This window comes from Microcebus murinus, chromosome 2 (genome assembly GCF_040939455.1).
Source record: "Microcebus murinus isolate Inina chromosome 2, M.murinus_Inina_mat1.0, whole genome shotgun sequence".
Taxonomy (NCBI): domain Eukaryota; kingdom Metazoa; phylum Chordata; class Mammalia; order Primates; family Cheirogaleidae; genus Microcebus; species Microcebus murinus.
This window is the reverse complement of record NC_134105.1, coordinates 97508841-97528480: the sequence shown is the minus strand read 5'-3', so window position 1 is coordinate 97528480 and position 19640 is coordinate 97508841. Positions and strand designations below refer to the sequence as shown.

General features: G+C 39.9%; 1 protein-coding gene across 1 annotated transcript in view; it reads right to left on the bottom strand.

The window, feature by feature from the left end:
* Positions 1-19346, bottom strand: part of LOC105869800 (notch receptor 2) — a 158612-nt gene extending 139266 nt beyond the window's left edge. Inside the window, exon 1 of the mRNA XM_012761892.2 lies at positions 19019-19346. Coding sequence (XP_012617346.1) covers positions 19019-19091 — 73 coding nt within the window. The 5' untranslated portion in view covers positions 19092-19346. The remainder of the gene's footprint in view (positions 1-19018) is intronic.
* Positions 19347-19640: the final 294 nt, after the last annotated feature.

Genomic DNA, 19640 nt, shown 5'->3' with positions numbered 1-19640 from the left:
TTCCCAATGCTGAAAATCAACTACTTCTAACATTTCAAAACTGATTTCCATGAAGACTCAGGAGTGAAAGAGGGAAACAAATATCCAACCAAATAGGTTCCTTCTTATTGAAGAGTTCTTCAGCTTTAATTTGAAATCCTAATTTTTTTTCTATGAATCAACAATTTCCGAAATGAAAAGTGCAAGATGCTGCAAACTATGAACAGACACAAGAGTTAGAAAAGCTTTTAAATCACACTGAGTTAATCTACAAACTTGAAATTACTAGACAATAGTGCCTTTAGTCTGTTCTTTATGTAATTCATAATCTTGCCTTGGCATTGGAGCACAGCCTAAAGGGAGTCATTGAAAGAAACCGAAACAAGGAGGTCCAGAGACAAGTATACCCAACCTATATCTTAAAGTGGGGGGATTATCATGAGACTAATGAAGTTAAAACTTTGGGGGTCCCCACACTTAGGTGCCTATTTTATGCCCAAAACCATGCAAGCACAATTAAATATGTTGTTTTCAATCTTTACAAACAACCCTGTAAGTTAGATATTACTATTATTCCCATTATATAAATAAGGGAACTGAGACTTATAGAAGGGGCTTGTCCAATATTATTAGCTAGTACAAGTCAGAGCCAGGTCTACCTGATTCTAAAACTCACCATCTATGCTAAAGTAATCAAAATTACTATCTATGCTAATCAAATCAAAATGCAGTGAGAAGGGTATCTAAAAGTCATTCTGAAAGATAATTAAAAATAATGTTTACTGCCATTTATCTCTTTTATTATGCTTAATATTCCTGGGCATTCTCTCCTGCACCATCCAACTGTCAGTTAAAACAACTACAACCTAAGGACAAAGTCCAGTATGTCTGAAAGGACCCACATGTTTAAGGACACAGGTTTAAAACAGAAGGGATAATCTGAGATTATGTACTAGTGTTAAACATACTTCTCTTATCGATCAGTACAGATGACCACCAGTTTTTAGCAACAAAGGAGATAGTAACAATGAAAAATTCACAGAAAAGAAAAAGCAAGTTTATCAAGCTTGTTCTGTAATGATCTGTGTAGAAATGCTACTAACAGTTAATTCCAAAGTTCCCAGGCCAAGATAGGTTAGTACTGGGTAGTTTTAATAATTGGCTATGTCCATTGTTCAGATGCTTAGGCATTCCAATCATTTTACATGGTCTCTGACATGGCTTTCAGAATGATACAATAAGAATACAACTGCACAGGCAAAAAAAAAAAGCTATTTGTACAAAAATGCTGGCATAAAACATTTCTGAGCACAAATATGACTCTGGATTGCCATTTTTGATCTTTCTAATTTTTTTTTTTTTTTTTTTTTTTTTTTTTTGAGACAGAGTCTCGCTTGTTGCCCAGGCTACAGTGAGTGCCGTGGCGTCAGCCTAGCTCACAGCAACCTCAAGCTCCTGGGCTCAAGCAATCCTGCTGCCTCAGCCTCCCGAGTAGCTGGGACTACAGGCATGCACCACCATGCCCGGCTAATTTTATATATATATACATTAGTTGGCCAATTAATTTCTTTCTATTTATAGTAGAGACGGGGTCTCGCTCTTGCTCAGGCTGGTTTCGAACTCCTGACCTCGAGCAATCCGCCCGCCTCAGCCTCCCAGAGTGCTAGGATTACAGGCGTGAGCCACCGCGCCCGGCTTAATTTTTTTATTAAAAAAAGCTATACATTCATTTCTGGTTTTAATCTACTAAAGATTTCTTTGAGGATCAAGACATAGCAGGGAAAGAAATGCTAAACAACTTTCCTTGGATTACAACAAATATAAATCCATTCTTCCTGGTTACAAAAAGATTTAAAACAACTAAAACTCCTCAAAATGGAATTCCATAGTTTAAATATTCTCATGTTATGCAAATGTTCACTCAGAGTTAAGATATTATCAAAAAGAGTAAAATATAATTCAGTTTAGTATACAAAGTATTATTAAATACAAAATTACTTTATCTGTGAGACTATATAATGTCCAACAAACATTATGAAGTGTGTTAGCTTTGGAGTCAGGTGAGAGGGTTCCAGTTGCGGCTCTATACCACCTGGCTGACTGTTCCTTGTAAACAGGAATCATAACATCTACTTTAAGAACTAAAGGAAACAATAACATTTATCGGGTGTCAGGCGGGTGGGGGGGGGCATGGGCAATATACGTAACCCTAACATTTGTACCCCCATAATATGCTGAAATTAAAAAAAAAAAAGAACTAAAGGAAACAGGGTAAAGTACTTTCTTCCCAAGTATCTGTCACATAATAAACTCTCAGTATATATAAGCTATTGTTACTCATATAAGCTCCATGAAAAAAGAGTTTTGTCTGTTTTGTTCACTCTATTAACAAGGAAGCATGCCTTGATCAGCTTTCATGTAAATACTTCCAGTTCCTCCAAAGTGATATTCACATTTATCTATATTAATTACATCCAAATTCTGCTAACCTTAGTGTATACTTCTCTCTTACCTTAAGCAGCTTCAGCCGCTTTTTTGGAAAGACTTAAATTACTGCAAAATATTTTAAGTGTTTTAACCCTCTGCACTCAGATGTCGAGTGTGAGCATCGGTTAGCATCGGTAGCAGCTGTATGTCGAGCCACATTCAACACATAGTTTCACCTGGGGGGGAAGGGGGATTTTTGTCTATCTTTCCAGTATCTTTTCTTGTTTTCATTAGCATGAAAGAACAAGTAAAATGTAAATGCAGAGATGGTACACTAACTTCCAGGGGCAGATTATTATCCACTAACTTAGAGCAATGTTTAGATGGAAAGCTCCATATAATCACACCTCACCCTAACAAAAAACACAAAGATTGTGTTGTTTGTTCTAACAGAAAAATCAAAGGAGGAAGAAGAGAGATGATTTATATTTGTGAAACATGTGAATGTAAACCAGGTCTTCATGTGGGTGAATGTTTCAAAAAATATCACATCGTGAAAAATTATAGAGATTAAAATTACTCTTTGAATGTATCAATAATTTGAAATACAAAAAAATCCAAATAAATAAGTTTGTATGAAAAGAAACTCTAGTTTTTTATTCTACTGCCGCCCTTTGTAAAAGCTGAGGTATTTAAAAAATTAAATCCTGAGTAGAATAAAGGAATCAAGAAAAAAGCAAGCGAGTGCAAAGGGTTAAGGATATTTGAATTAACAAATGCATCACTTACATTTTCTGTAAACTGTGTGTTTACACATAATTATAAATATCTCAGACTGTAAAAGAAAACTTTTCATAGTGCTCCCACAATGGAAAAACAAGTCTTAGAAATAATTATAGAGGGAGCAGAGAAGGGAGTGGTAGGTAGAAAAGTTTACTAAATCTGCAAAATAAAATTTGGAATTTTTTCTTAAAACAAAACAAAACAAAGAACCTGACAACCATTTGTTCAAGGCTGCCAAAACTTGAGAATAAGCAAACTGTCATGGGAAACAAATGTTAAAATATGAAGCTCTTTTCTGAGAAAGTAACTCCACCAGTCCTGACTAATCCAATGCTGAATCGCTAATGACACCAGACCAGCTAGGTTGCCTCAACTACCGCAAAGAAGTCCAAAGGGACAGGCAGGGACTTAGGGCAAATATTTTCACTGTTGTCATTGACATTTTCAATATGGCCACACCTCTCCCCTCCCACACCCTTCCTCTTTCTTCACTGTTGGCTCTGACATTAACCCTTTTCAGACATCAAAAACCAGAGGGGATATACTGATACATCATTTGAGTAATAAGCCTGGTGGAAAAAGCAAGAGCTTGGATTCTGACCTCAATCCTGACCTAGCTTTGAGCACTTTAGCCAGTCACTTTGCTTCTTTGGGTTTTTGGTTTCCTCATCTTTAAAACAAGGATGAATTAGATGGGTGTTTCTGGCCTGAGATCCCAACATCTCCAGGAGACCCTGAGGTTGTAATAAGAGACAATGGGATATTTTTATTATTTCAAAATGTCTAACAGAGACAGTATTTTGCTTCAAGTATTTTGGCTTCAGACTAGTATTCCACATGGCAACACCAGATGGCATGTGATGACGTTTGCCATATCATAGGAAATCTGGGAACAAGATATTGTTCTCAAAGCTACACCTCAGAAAATCACAATATCTATACTAAACATAACATCCAACCACAAATATCTGCTTAATAAATAATGGGGAAATGATTTAACACCTATCAATGCAATTTGTATAATACAGGCATACCCTGGAAATATGGCATGTTCAGTTTCAGACCATAACAATAAAACGAGTCACACAAATTTTTTGTTTTCCCAGGATATAAGAAAGTTATGTTAATACTACACTGTAGTCTATTAAGTGCACAGTAACATTATGTCTAAAAAAATGTATATATACCTTAATTTAAAAACACGTAATGGCTAAAAAATGCTGACACAGAGACACTAAGTGAGCATGTGCTACTGGGAAAATGGTGCTGATATACTTAACACAGGGTTGCCACAAACCTTCAATATGTTAAAAAAAAAAAATAGTATCTGTAAAGTGCAACAAAGTGAAGTGTAATAAAATGAGATATGCATGTAGACAAATTGGAAGCGTATCCCATTAAGGAAACAGATTCAAATACAAAATCCTTAAATATTTATTAGATCACATAAAACCAGTGAACAATCCACATGTTGCAAAGATAAGAAGCTCCTACTTGGTAAGCTCCTCATCAAAGTCCCCAATCACTCATTCACTTTTTTTTTTTTTTTTTTTTTTTTTTTGAGACAGAGTCTCATTTTGTTGCCCAGGCTAGAGTGAGTGCCATGGCGTCAGCCTAGCTCACAGCAACCTCAAACTCCTGGGCTCAAGCGATCCTACTGCCTCAGCCTCCCGAGTAGCTGGGACTACAGGCATGTGCCACAATGCCCGGCTAATTTTTTCTATATATATTAGTTGGCCAATTAATTTCTTTCTATTTTTAGTAGAGACAGGGTCTCACTCTTGCTCAGTCTGGTTTCAAACTCCTGACTTCGAGTGATCCGCCCGCCTTGGCCTCCCAGAGTGCTAGGATTACAAGTGTGAGCCAACCGCCTGGCCACTCATTCACTTTTGATTTAAAAAAGTGAATGCCACAAAATCCCAATCCATAGTGCAACATAAAATAATATCACCAACAATAACTATAATATTATTAATATTTACTACACTCTTACTATGTGCCAGGCATTCTCCAATGAATCTAATATTAGCTTATTTAACCTTCATAACAACCCCAATAATTAAATACTGCTGTTCTTATTTTAAAAATAATGAAATTGAGGAACAAAGTGCTTAAGAAACATGCCCAAAGACACAGGGCTGGTGAGTTTAGGGCAGGAGTCCTCAAACTTTTTAAACAGGGGGCCAGTTCATTGCCCCTTAGACTGCTGGAGGGCCAGACTATAGTTTAAAAAAAACTATGAACAAATTCCTATGCACACTATACATATCTTATTTTGAAGTAAAAAAACAAATGGGCAAAAACACCCACATGTGGCCTGAGAGCCATAGTCTGAGGATGCCTGGTTTAGAGCCAGACTTCTAAGTATCCCCACTTTCTCCCCCTGTTCCCCAAAATCTGACATCCCTCCCTTAAAAAGAAGTCTCCATAAATACAAACAGGGATGTCCCAAAACAGAGCTCACAGGAGTTGCACCATTGCTCTTACAAGCAACCCCATGAAAAGTTCGTCGCTATGGCCATTTAGCTTAAAGCCTCATCCTTAATGGGAATTCAGCTCCTCTCTCTCCAAATTCTATTTGCTTGTCCTGGTAATGGAAATCAACTCAGAGAAGGCAAGGGCCATCAATTCATCAGTCAATAAGGTAGTTTTGTGAATTAATATTTGGTTCATGCATCATAAAAATATGTACCTGCAGTATACTAGAATGAGTGAGGGTTATAGATAAAAACATATCTTGCTATGAATCTCAACTAAGCCTCTTACTACTTATCCTGAGCATGATACAAGCCTCAGTTTCCCCATTTACCTATCCCTTGTCTCATAGGATTGTTGTGAAGTGTAACTACATGAATGTACATAAAATACCACGATTGACTCTGAGGCTCTGGAGCCAGACAGGGATTTGAAACCTGGCTTCATCTCTCACTAACCATATGACTCGCTCCAAAGTTCTTATATGTAATAGAGATAAATACTGTCTACCCCAAAGGATGACCCTGTAAATTAAATGAGGAAATACATGTAAAGCTTCCAGCAGAATGATGGACACGTAGTAAAAATTCAACAAATTCTTTTTTAAAAAGAAAAAAGCTAATGTTTTAAAAAATCAAGGCCGGGCGCTGTGGCTCACGCCTGTAATCCTAGCTCTTGGGAGGCCGAGGCGGGCGGATTGCTCAAGGTCAGGAGTTCAAAACCAGCCTGAGCAAGGGGGCATGCCTGTAGTCCCAGCTACCCGGGAGGCTGAGGCAGAAGGATCACTCGAGCCCAGGAGTTTGAGGTTGCTGTGAGCTAGGCTGTCGCCACGGCACTCACTCTAGCCTGGGCAACAAAGCGAGACTCTGTCTCAAAAAAAAAAAAAAAAAAAAAAAAAATCAAACCACAAGTTTAAGTCCCAGCTCTGTCACCTATTATCTAGGTGTAAACAATGTTATACAGGCCACCTAACTCCTCTGAGGCTTCGTTTCCAGCAAAGTGTTGTAAGGATTAAAGGAAGCAATTGTGTAAGAGTATTTTGTAAACTATAAATTGCCATATAAATGTTGGGGGCTGTTTTATTCTATAAAAATAATTTTTATGTTAATTGTATTTACCAGTCCTTCCAAATACTTTCTTCATCTTTAAAATGGAAAAACAGAGGTAGTGAAATGTTAAGCCATAGAGGGAAAGCTAATGGTTCCAAAAGTAGGGTGGAGACATAAGGGCTGAGCCAAAATAAATTGAGACCAAGACAAAGCAGAAACTCCTAATAAGCCTTAAAGGAGATAGATGAGAATAATACTCATCAACCTATGTTTTTAATCAGCAGCTTCACCTGCTGATTAATCCTCTCAGTGCACAATCTGGGCATAATAATTTTCTTAATTCCTCCCAGAAAGAGTATTAGACTTTAGGGTAAGAAAGAACTTCACTATCAAATCTCTTCTCCCGTTCTTAAATTAATTTTGTGAAGAGGGACCAGAAACAAAGACCAGCTGACACAAACTCAAGTCTCAGTCTAACTGGCATTCTCCAAACTACCTCATAGAAAAAAAGTTGCAGTCCTTCAGAGAGGTTTCCTTCTTTGGTTGGCCAAAAATGTCCTCATTCCCCAGGTCTCCTCATGCTAAATATGGTAATAGCTGGCAAACAACCAGCCCAGTAAATTCCAATGATACTTAAGAAAGCATTCATATTGCCTGAAATTACTCCGAAACAAACACTTGAGACCTGCAGCGCTTCAGCATAGAGCATTTCAGCTGCAGCACTGAATGCCAAAAGCAGTGGGGTGCCTTAAAAACACACAAGCTTAGAAAAAAGCAATCTATTCTTCTTTATTGCAACATTCTTCAGCAACAACACTGATCTCCTACCCACTGTGCACACAGCACTGGGGCAGAGAGAGGCTGGAAGGAGGAATGGAAGAAACAGGTGGTGTCCACAGGGTGCCAAAACAACAGGTTGCTTCAGTCAGTTCTGTCCTACAACTAATCAATTTGGTGAGGGGAGGAGGAGGGAACCTTAGTCATCCTGTTGTCTGACCAAACTGACTGGCTAGACCACTGTACAGGCTAATCAATGAGGTCAAAGTGTCAGAATTAGCAGTGTATGGTGGACATTGCATTAGTCCTGCCTTTAAGGGGTGTTAAATGCTTAAGGAAGACAGGACAGTAGTAGATTACCCCTCACCCACCCAAAATCACATATTTGGCTCCAGAATATACTGTTTTCCTCCAACATCTTTTTTTTTAGGAATTAAAGTAAATGTAGATTTCCTGGGCACATAAATGACGGTATGTTGGTTTACGATACAGTAAGATTAGGACTTTAAAGTAGATACAGAAAATGCCAGCTAACAAATACATTGAAAATTGACCAAGCTCATTAGAAATCAAAAGATAAAAAAAATTAACCTATCAAATTAACAATTTTTATATCAATGTTGGCAACAATTTGATACTATGTACTGCTAATTACTGCTATACATATTGTGACATATTTAAGATAGACAAAGTACTAATACCCTTAATATTTAAAGAGCTTTCAAATCAGTAACCAAAAAAGTGAATACCATGATGAGTAAAAGATAAAATTTACCAAAATAAATAAGTAGAAAGAAAAAGCAATACAAATGGCCACTGAGGATATGAAAAAACATTCAACCTCACTATAATCAGAGAGACAAATTAAGATGAAGTAGCATTTATAACTTATCAAATAGTAAAGAGTTTTAAAAATAAAATCTAGTGTTGACAATGGCTGGAAACACTGACAGTCTCATATTCTGCTAATGAAAATATAACTTGATCAAACTATATGGAAAGGAATTTGACAGTATGAATCAAAATCATATGAGAGGTCCATACTCTTTGACACAATAATTTGACTTCTGGGTTAGGAAATATGTTAGGAAATAAATATTCCTACCAAGATTTATAAATAAAAATGTTCATCACATGATTATTTACAACTACTAAAATTGGGAACTAAAAATAGATTTCAGTTTAGATGAAACATAGTGGATCCTTAAGCTGGAACAATATGAAGGCATTAAAACCATATTCTTAAAGAATATTTATATATGTGAGGAAATGTTCATAATATTTTAAGTAGTGAAAAGCAGATAATAAAACTATATATTTTTAAATCCCAATTACAATAATAGATACAAGGAAAAAAACTGTAATGCATTGAAATATTAATCATGGGTTTTGGTTAGAGATGATGGGATTACTGAAGATCTTAATTTTCTCTCATGTTTTTCTATTTTTTAAAAATCCTATTTCCTGATTTTTAAACATCACTCTCTTTGATACAGTAATTTCTCTTCTGGAACTCTAGCTTAATTAAAAAATCCTAAAGAGGAAAATTTATTTTGTAGAAAGATGATCAATACCATTTCTATAAGAAAAATAAAGAGCTAGAACCAACCAAATATGCAACAAATGGAGAGTGGTCAAAACACAGTAAACCTATTTATTAGAATATCATTTAACCATTACAATTAAATTTATAAAAAATGATTGAAAATATGAAAAATATTTATAATAAAGAACAGAAAATTGTATATATATGAATCAAAAACTAAGGGGAAAATATTAAAAATATATACTAAAATATTAACAGTAGCATGATTGTGAATATTTTGCTTATACTTTTCTAGATATTTCAAATATCATTAACCTCTTTTAAATATAACTACTCTTTATTACCAAAAAAAAAAAAAAATCTTGTAAAGGTGCCAGAGAAAATCAACAAAGTATAAATATAAGTTAATTGTGTGTAAATATAAGAAATAATTCTGTTGCTATGTAAACCTACCTTAAACTGTTACAATGTTTGTTTTTAGTTACAGCAATTTGCCTTTCATGTCTCAGAAAGTATATGTCACAGGAGCCACTATATATACTGTTACTTACTTTAAACAGTAACATAATGTCAAAGATTTGCATGATTCAAATCTTTAGAGATATGATCTTTTCCCTAAAAATCCTCAAAAAAATTAAAAAGTGCTTTAAATGACAACATAAAGTAAATGTCCTTAATGTTTCTTTATTTTTATACCAGCAATCTTCCAACTTAACGTTTCTAATTAAAGAAGATCTAGCAAATAAATAAAGTCATGTTCACAGCAAAGAAAAACATAATAAAAAGTAATAATCAAAATATACATGCCCTCAAACTTCAATTAAGTCACAACACTTTCTGAACAACAGCATGTGAGAGTAGGGAATTAAGCAAGTGTCCTTGCAGAGCTTACCATATTAATCATTTATAAAAGTTAACACATTAGCACTATCTAGTTTTGTGACTACTCATACTTGGAAATCCAACAGAATAGAGTAAGTAAACAGCATTCAATTATTCTTACTTGAATGTTAGAAAAATACACCAACAGAGCAATCTCTCCCTGCTAGGTAGCAGTTAAAATAGAGTATTGAAAATGTTCAAGGCTTAAAAACCTTTCAGAATCTTCACACACACACACACACACACACACACACTCACAAGAATAAGAATAATAAAGAAGCAAACAACAATTTAAAAATGCACCTGCTTCTGAACAAGGCAGATTACTTTAGAATATAACCACAGCTTCTTGTATAACACTTTATTCAGCAAGCAAAATTGCATTTTAAAGGAACACTATTTGTTAAAAGCAATATATTATTAAGGAGACAATATCTGATTCCAATCAAAATATTACCATCTTGTTTTCCTTACTTCACAAAATACACACACACACACTCTTCATATGAATAAACATATAGAAGGGTGAGAGAGCTACTCTTAACCCAGAAACAGGTTCTGCAACACCCATAAATCCAACCTGTCTTTGTGCATAATGAGTCCAGCTTGGCATGATGTTTGGCTGATGTATTCAAAGAACTCAGAATTACTGCCCTGCCCAGCTGCCAATATCCTGCAAAAGGAACTGACTTGGAGACCAGAACCTGCCCTAGGAAGGCTTCCAGGGAAAGGTGCTTCAGTCTACAATGGGAAGAGACCCCCCTCACTGTCTGCCCTAAAGACCAAGGGTATCACAGCTGGACCAAGGTAGCTGGCCTGAAGTTCAAGAGAGGCAAGGAACAGCAAAATGACCCCCCAAGAACTTGTTCAATCATATCTAGCAAAGCCCAAATGTTTGAGGAGCTAGTAGAACAGGGTTTTGCCAAGACAAGTACAAATGGGTGAGGGAGATGTTAATATGATTAATCAATGCCACCTGAGGCAGCAACGCTGGGCATGACCACACCACACTTCAGTCTTTGCCTAGCTGTGACAAGAAATTCCTTCACCTACTGCCACTGAGAACTGGATCTTCCAAAGAAGATATTTCCACCTTAACTTGTCCTAGATCAAGCTTGGCACCCAGGACTAAGAACACAGCTGTCTCTCTTGCCACAAACCCACTAATAAACATAATAGACACCACAACATGTGCCAAATATATATTCACACCCCCACCAGACAAAGGGGTTTTTGTCTTTTCCCAATTCAAGTTTTGATACTTCTAAATTACAACAAAGAAGGGAGAAAATGGCAGACAGCTCACAAAAGCAGACAAGCCCAGCAAGGGTGAGCTGGGGTCGCTGTTCCCTGGTGGTATCAGGACCTAAAGTTTACTCCCCTACACCCTACAGCTCTCAGTCACCCTGACTGCAGGAAACTGCTTTCATAGACTGTAGATAAATGACTCAATGACTGTATTTCATAATACAGTCTGTGTGCTCATCATCTGTCTTGTCTCCACGATGATGTCAGCTCCTTGGGGGCAGGACCATATCTTCCACTTGGTCAATGATTCCCACACATCTAGAAGAGCAGACTACCCTGTACTTTCTACCACATGATGCCAAGGGAAACACACAAATTAAGTGTGACAACATACCACAATACTCTCCAACACACCATTAAGACAGCAGAGCTCAAAAATAATAAATCTTAGAGCCAAGAACTAGGCATCCTACCAGAGAATTATACAAAAATATATAATACATATTTACATATATAAATTAATTAATATAAAAATGTCTTTGCTTTTCTCACTCCAAGCTATGGTTCTTATCATCCCCTTTCTTGGCTTTACTCTTCTTTTTAAGGCCACAACGTATTTTCTGCCAAAGAGCTATTATTCCCCTCAAAAAAGGGAGAGAAAAAAGCAGATGTATAGCAAGCCTCCTCCCAACACCAGTGAATATTGCACAGCTGTGCCGTCCCAAGCCCATGAGCATATCCTTTCAGATCTGAAGCCACTTCCTTCCCCTCGCAAGGACATCATGTCTATGTAAGAGGAGCAATTCTGGGTCCCTTTTTGCAGACTGCTCTGCTTTGCTCAAGAGGCCCCAGATTCTTCCTTTATTTTCCCTTCCTTATTCCATTTACTGCAGCAGCCTAGACACCCCAAAAACAGGATTACCTGAAAGGAGTGACCTTTTATCTCTTCACAGTAACACATCTGAGGGAAACTCCTGACACCAGATATGTGTTCATGGGTTAACAAACAGACATCCTCAAAGGAAGCATCATTCACAAGGACTGAGGACAGAATTCTTTAGTGGGGACCAAAAAAGCTGTGAACTCCTATACATTCTAGCATCTCAGGTAATATTCTGATGGAGAGATAAAGAGGCTTCCACCAAAGTCATGCATGACACAAACAGAAGTCCTACAACATGGGATAGTTAACAGATAAAAAAAAAAGAGAGAGAGACAAAATGAACAACTTTACTGTTCTTATACCAGAGCCACTTCCTTCTCTATAGTAAGTTAGGCATTCAACAAGAAGCAGGCACTTTCAAGGGGATAAAAATGACCCCAGAACCCAATTAAAGTAACTCATGTCTAGCACTATCAAAGGGCAAACAAAAACCAAACCAAGGCCGGGCGCGGTGGCTCACGCCTGTAATCCTAGCTCTCTGGGAGGCCGAGGCGGGCGGATTGCTCGAGGTCGGGAGTTCAAAACCAGCCTGAGCAAGAGCGAGACCCCGTCTCTACTATAAATAGAAAGAAACTAATTGGCCAACTAATATATATAGAAAAAATTAGCCGGGCATGGTGGCGCATGCCTGTAGTCCCAGCTACTTGGGAGGCTGAGACAGAAGGATCGCTTGAGCCCAGGAGTCTGAGGTTGCTGTGAGCTAGGCTGACGCCATGGCACTCACTCTAGCCTAGGCAACAAAGTGAGACTCTGTCTCAAAAAAAAAAAAAAAAAAAAAAAAACCAAACCAAAACAACAACAAAAAACCTTAACCTTCCCCAGATTCACTCTACAGTGATTCTAAAACTTCCCTAATATAAGAATCACCTGGCTATTTCTTTTTTTTTTTTTTTTTTTGAGACAGAGTCTCATTTTGTTGCCCAGGCTAGAGTGAGTGCCATGGCATCAGCCTAGCTCACAGCAACCTCAAACTCCTGGGCTCAAGCAATCCTGCTGGCTAAGCTTCCCAAGTAGCTGGGACTACCGGCATGCACCACCATGCCCAGCTAGTTTTTTCTATATATATTAGTTGGTCAATTAATTTCTTTCTATTTATAGTAGAGATGGGGTCTCGCTCTTGCTTAAGCTGGTTTTGAACTCCTGACCTCAAGCAATCTGCCTACCTAGGCCTCCCAGAGTGCTAGGGTTACAGGAATGAGCCACTGTGCCCAGCCTCACCTGGCTATTTCTTAAACATACAAATTCCCAGACACAATTCCAGACCCACTTAATCAAAACCTCCAGAACATGCAGGTATTCTTATCACAAGAGAAGTAAAGGAAACACTGCTCCACAAATTATTTTCTCCCACCAGCATCCACCTGGGCCAGGAGGTATGAAACACACAAGGCTAAGATGGTTCGCCCAAGCAATCATACCAGAGGGATCATCTTCATGCTCTTCACTGGATTTCACTCCTTTAATGGAAGGGTGAGTGTTCATTCAGTAGGGGGTACATATAAGCATCCCTTTTGGATCCCTGTCACTCACACAGTGCTCTGTGAGACAAATTCCTGAGAAGATCTCAATGGGTATAAGTCATAAGCAGGCAGATTACAGCTGAATATAAGATCTTTCTAAGAATTAAAGCTGGCCAAAGATGGAATAAATTGCCTCTGGAGGCAGGGAACTATCTACCACAAAAGGTGTTCAAGGAGACAGAAGGTACACTTATCTCTTGACCAGGACACATTGCAAAAGGATCAGATTCATGGGGTGGACAGAAGGACTAGATAAATTTTAAAGTGCCTGCCATTGCATAAGACAACAAAAAGGAAAATTTCAGCCACTCCTTAATTATTAAAAAGGGATCACATACAAGTCTGTAGGTGTGGACAGCTTTCAACTGATCCTATCTCTTCAAAGGAATAAAGGGCATAGAGACACACCCAGACTCATCATCAGCCTCTCCTACAGAATGCCCCAAAAGTGGCAAAGCAAGAGTCACAGGTGCTATGACCAAGACCTGCTGCTTAGTTGACTCTGAATGTTGGGCACATTCCAGACAAGTTCTATAGCACAGAGAAGGGATGTGTGTAACAGAGTCGCTGCCCTCAAGGAGCAAAATCTTGTGGCAGAGACAGCTCACACACAGATATTTATTTATCATCTCTCACCTTTAGTTTTTGTTGGTAGGATATTTTGGGAACTGTCTTGGTGGGAAAAAAACAAATATACTTTACTAAATGTACATATTCTCTCAGCCTAAGTTTGCAATATCCAGCCCAAGATGAAAAACGTCAAAAACAAAGTTCATCAAAACAAACATAAATTTAGTTAACTCTAATTTTAAAAACAGTATTTAAAAAATGACAAAATTACAATAAGATGTGGTAACTATAAACACAATAATAGAAACTGCTGACCTAGTAATATAGTAATACAGGAAGCAGTAGAGCGAATTTGAGTGAGAGGCAGGCAGTGGATGCCAGCGCCTTTGAAGTTAGATTCCAAAGTCACAGTGACCTTTATAAATTGCAGAAGTGATCAGAAAAAAAAAAAAAAGAAAGAGAAACCCCACACACAAAGAAATTCAAAATGGCAAGTTTAAATAAAATTTCTGGGGATGGGAAAAATTTGGTTTTTCCCCAAATGTAAGGCAAGAAATGATTCTTGCAAACACTATTTCAAAAACATCTGGTAGTACCACAGTACTCCAGAACAAGAAAACGACTAAAAGTAATTGTTCAATTGAACAAATATTTATTGAATGCCTATTAGATGTCAAGGCACCATGCCAAGTACAGGGGTAGGGGTATGGGCATTAAACACATAAATTAAAAGATTCAATTCTTTTCCTCATGCACACATTAACAATAAGCACTTGAGGATGTTATAGGTATTTTGTGTACATATGCTCATTTGTACATAAGACAGAAGCAGTCTAGAGAGTGGTGAGGTACCAGACTGAGAACCAGAACAGAGGAATTCTAGTATCAACTCTCACTGGTTCTGTGACCACAGACAAGGTATATGAGAAAGTGGAGGACCAAAACAGTGTCTCTCCTACAAGGTCACAAAACCAATTAATAACAGACCTGGAGGAGAATTCTGGACTTCTGGCTCCTCTTTCAGTTATCTCTATAAAATACTACACACATAGGATACTGATGAAGAAAGAAAAGTAGAAGAAAAGAAAACCTTTTGGTTTCAAGTCATTTACAGAGGAAAGAAAGAAGACAGGAGAAGGATAATTAGGAAAGGTGGAAGGAAAATGAATAGTTCAAGTTTTGGCATTCAGCTAGAGATCTCAAGAAAGGATGCACCTAAATATGGAGTGTAAACACAACACAAAGACAATGATGTAAAAAAAAATTTTTTTTTGAGACTGGGTCTCACTCTGTTCCCCCTGCTGGAGTGCAGTGGCATCATTGTAGCTCACTGAAACCTCAAACTCAAGCAATCCTCCCACCTCAGCCTCCCAAAGTGTTAGAATTACAGGTGTGAGCCACCACACCTGGCCAAAAATCTCTTCTTATATTACTATTCAAATCCTACCTTGGAATATTTTTCTCTAAAACCATTACAGACAAATAAAGGTTCAAAAAATGACATATGTCAATAATGCCTAAGGAAAAAGAGACAATAGGAGAAAAGGGGAGGGGAATTTATAATATCATTCAAATATATGAGGCCCTTTAAAGAGATAATGGAGACTCATTGCACCTAGATGAACAAAAGAAATGACATTATACTCCATAGCTTTTATGTTAGCAACTTTAAAACTCCTTGAGAGTTAGAATCATTAAATACTGGAATGGCTATGGTTAGATTCATTATGGAAATTATGAAAGAAACTTAGAAGGAAAGAGCCCATATACACACCTAAAGGCAAAAAATTTACATAATCAGTGCGTTCCACCTATGTTACTATGTCAGAATCACCTGTAAACCTTGGGAAAATATGGACTCTCAGACCTGCCATATCAGAATCCCTGGATTTCGAGTCTGAGAATCACCCCAGCTAATTTTGATGCAGCCAGAACAGAACTGTGTTCTACTACAAAGGAAGAGGCAGTGAGGAGGATCACTAGGAATGGCATCAGAGAGTGGGAACTAGATCAATGCAAATTTTGTGGGCAAAATAGAATTTCTGTGGGTGTGATATTTTTAAAATGTATTGTAAGGCTGCTCTGAAGCATCCATGCATATCCCACTGAATTTAAACATTCTCTAAAGGTCCTGAAGTCAGCAATTATAATCCAGGTGAACCAAAAGTTGCTCCTCTATGCCACAGAAGCCTACAGGAGAAGCAATAGTGTGGGAATGGGGCAAAGAGATGCCAAGGAGATGTGGGTAAATATCTTAAAAATCCAAACATAAGGAAAAATGAGAGAGGGTAGAATTAATCACTCTCCTCCACTCTACCCCAAGAAAGGAAGAATAATAATAATACAGAAAGAACAAGAAGAAAGAAATACGGAAAATAGTTTTAGGGTAAATTTCATCTCCATATGAAAGAAAAAAAAAACAATTGTTCTTTGTGATTTTTTTAAAAGCAAGAGAAGAATTCAACTGAGAAAGTATCTAGAGGGCAGCAAAAAAAAAAAAAAAAAAATCAGGGAGTCACTTCCCATTGCAAAGCAAAAGAAAACAAGGAGCAAAGGGTGGTCCTGGATAGCTGTTTAGACAATCAGACAGATGGGATGACAGCTCCTTGCCTTAGGACTCAGTGATGTTTAAATTAACAACTGGCCACAAGCCAAACACAGGAATACTCAAAAGTTTGAAAGGGTGTTATAATTGGTACCCTGACAAAACACAATAATAAATTAGGAGGATTCAAGAAGCCTTCACTGCTAGACTCTGAGAAGATTTAAGATCTGTACCAAGAAACAGACTTCTTAATCTCTTCTATTGCAGTAGTTTAGCATCTAAAGAACACCTGTCTAAAAATCAAAATATCTAAATCCTATCCTTTGAGCCAACCTAACACTCAACTTGACTACTTAAAAGCTAGCTACTAACAGCAGTAACTCATAGTTTTATGCACTGCAGTACTAGAATAAAAGTAGCCCTGTGTAGTCAGAGTAATCCCACCTCTGACATCAGTCTTATCATTTAACACTTAATTTTGCAAATCACTTTATTTATTATTTCTTACAACTCTCTAAAGTAGGTTATTCCTTTAGTCCTATTTCATAGGTGAGGAGACTCCAGGTCATAAAAATTAAGTTATTTACTATAACAAGTTAATGGTAGAGCAAGGATTGTAACCCTCAGATTCTCTCATTGATTAGGCTCCTCTGTGTCGTAAATCTACACTTAAAGTTTCCACTTAGAGAAAAAGGAAAGGCAAAAATACCATTACACGCTCTTTATTAACTGTTTCAGAAACAACAGTTTTGTTTCATCATCACAAAGCCTCCTAGTCCACTTCTGAAATTCTTACACCTAGAGATGTATGAAATTTGAACTTTCCAAGAAGTATCTAGTTGGTGCTGAACAACCCAGTACTGTTTTCAGGTGATAAACAACCTTGTTCTCTTTTTACACATCTGTGATTGGCATATCAACTGCCTATTAACAATGAACAAAGACCATATTTTTCTGAAGCTCATCATCTTCTTAACCTTTTCTTTGAAAAGAGATGTAGTTCATGTACTAGTTTTTTGGTAAAGGCAAAATCTCTCTTCAGATTAGGCCCAGGAAAAGAAAGGGCTCCTTTCAGTTCAACAAACATGCACAAAGCATCATCCCACTGGAAGAATAGATTTCATAAAGAAGAAAACACAGTCCCTGCCCTGAAAGGACTTTCTGAACACCTTTTAAGTGCCATAGGTTTAACATACATTTTTAAATTTATCCTAATAGCTGGGTAATTTCATTCTCATTTTATTGGTGAGTTAATATTACAGCAGAGATTTGAAGCCAGGATTACAGAGCAGGGCTCCCAAGCCCAACCTCTTCCTACTAAAGAGTCTGAAGAAATTCAGAATCTAATAGTGTGGGTGGGATGGGTAAGACGTGATTCGATTCGATTTCCTTTCCTTGTTCCAACCGTGTTCTGAAAGACTGTTGGAAATATCCAACCGTAAAGAGGCTCTCTAAGGAAGCGCTTTGAATTAACGTATCCAACTTTTCCTCACCCGCCCCTGCCCCACCCCCAGCCATGCCAAAAGAGCAGCAAACGCTGCTGCCAGGTTGGAGGAGTTGGTGATCGTCACACCACATTCCAGAGTCTGGACACACACTGAAACAGCACCAGAGCTCCGCGCCTCGGAAAGAATAACAGCAGTTGAGATTTTTTAAATCATGTGCCTCAGCATGCAGCCACACCAGTTTCCCTGCCGCTCGTGCCTCCACCTTTCAAAGACACCAGCACCACACCCGCCTGCCTCATCGAGACCGTCGGTCCGGCCGGAGTGTCAAACCCGGGCGAGCCGCAGAAAAACCCTGTCGCCATCCCGACCAGACCCCCGCACGCCGCCTGTGCGCGCCTCCCCTTGGCACAGCCGAGCCCGGCCGCGGAGGTGCCGGCGGCGGGGCTCCGAGGCCCTGCCCCGCGCGCGCTCCCCGCGCCGGGGTCCGGCGTTCCTCCGCTCAGCCCACCCGGGCCGGCGACGTCCGCTCGGGCTGCTCGCGCTCGGCCCCAGAGACGCCCAAGCTGAAGGGCAACACTGCCCGACTCCCCGAGCTCCAGTCCTCGGAAAAGGGGAGTCTCTGAGACTCCGGCCAAGGAGGCGTGAGGGGGGCGGGGGGAGGGGCCGCCACGAGCGGGCCCCGACGCCGGCCAGACTTTCGGGAACTCAGAGGCCCCGCTCCGCGCCGGCCCTCGCGCGCAGAGAGGGACGGAAGGGGGAACGGTCGCCCAGGGGCCGGCCGGCCGGGCGGGCGGAGCGGGGGCGCGGGAGACAGCGCGATACTCACCGCGCGCGGGGGCCACGCGGCACAGCCCGAGCGCCAGCAGCGCCCACAGCGGAGCTGGGCGCAGGGCGGGCATCTTCTCGGTCGCCTCCTCCGCCGCCGCCGCTGCCTGGGCAGATCCACATGGGGAGGGGGTCCCGCCAGAGGAGCCCCACTTTGTCCTCCCCTCCCCCTGCTTCTGCGGCTCACAGCCTGGCGCCGCCGCCGCCCCGCAAAGCCCGGGCTTCAGCGCCTCAACGCCCCACGCCCCGAGTCCGTCGATCCCGGCCGCCGCCTCAGCCGCCGCCCGAAGCTCGGCTGAAACTTTCTCGGGTGTGCAGCGAAGCAGCCTCGTGTGTCCTTCCGCCTCGGCCGCCTGCTCCCACCACAAGCCCCGCCCCTCTGTCGCCGCGGCCGCGCCGCCTTGGGCACCCAGGGGTTTCCCGCAGGAAGAAGCGCCGGCCGAGCTCCGCGCGGAGGGATCCACTACGCGCCGGCAGACGCCCCCTCCCCGACCCGCCTCGGATCGGGAGAGCCGCGCTAAGCGAGGCAGCCTTGAGCTGGGCCGGACCCCTGCCCGGGGCGCGGGGGCGGGGGTGCGGGCTCTGAACTTCACGCCCTGGGGTTTGCCGGGACCGTGAACTTG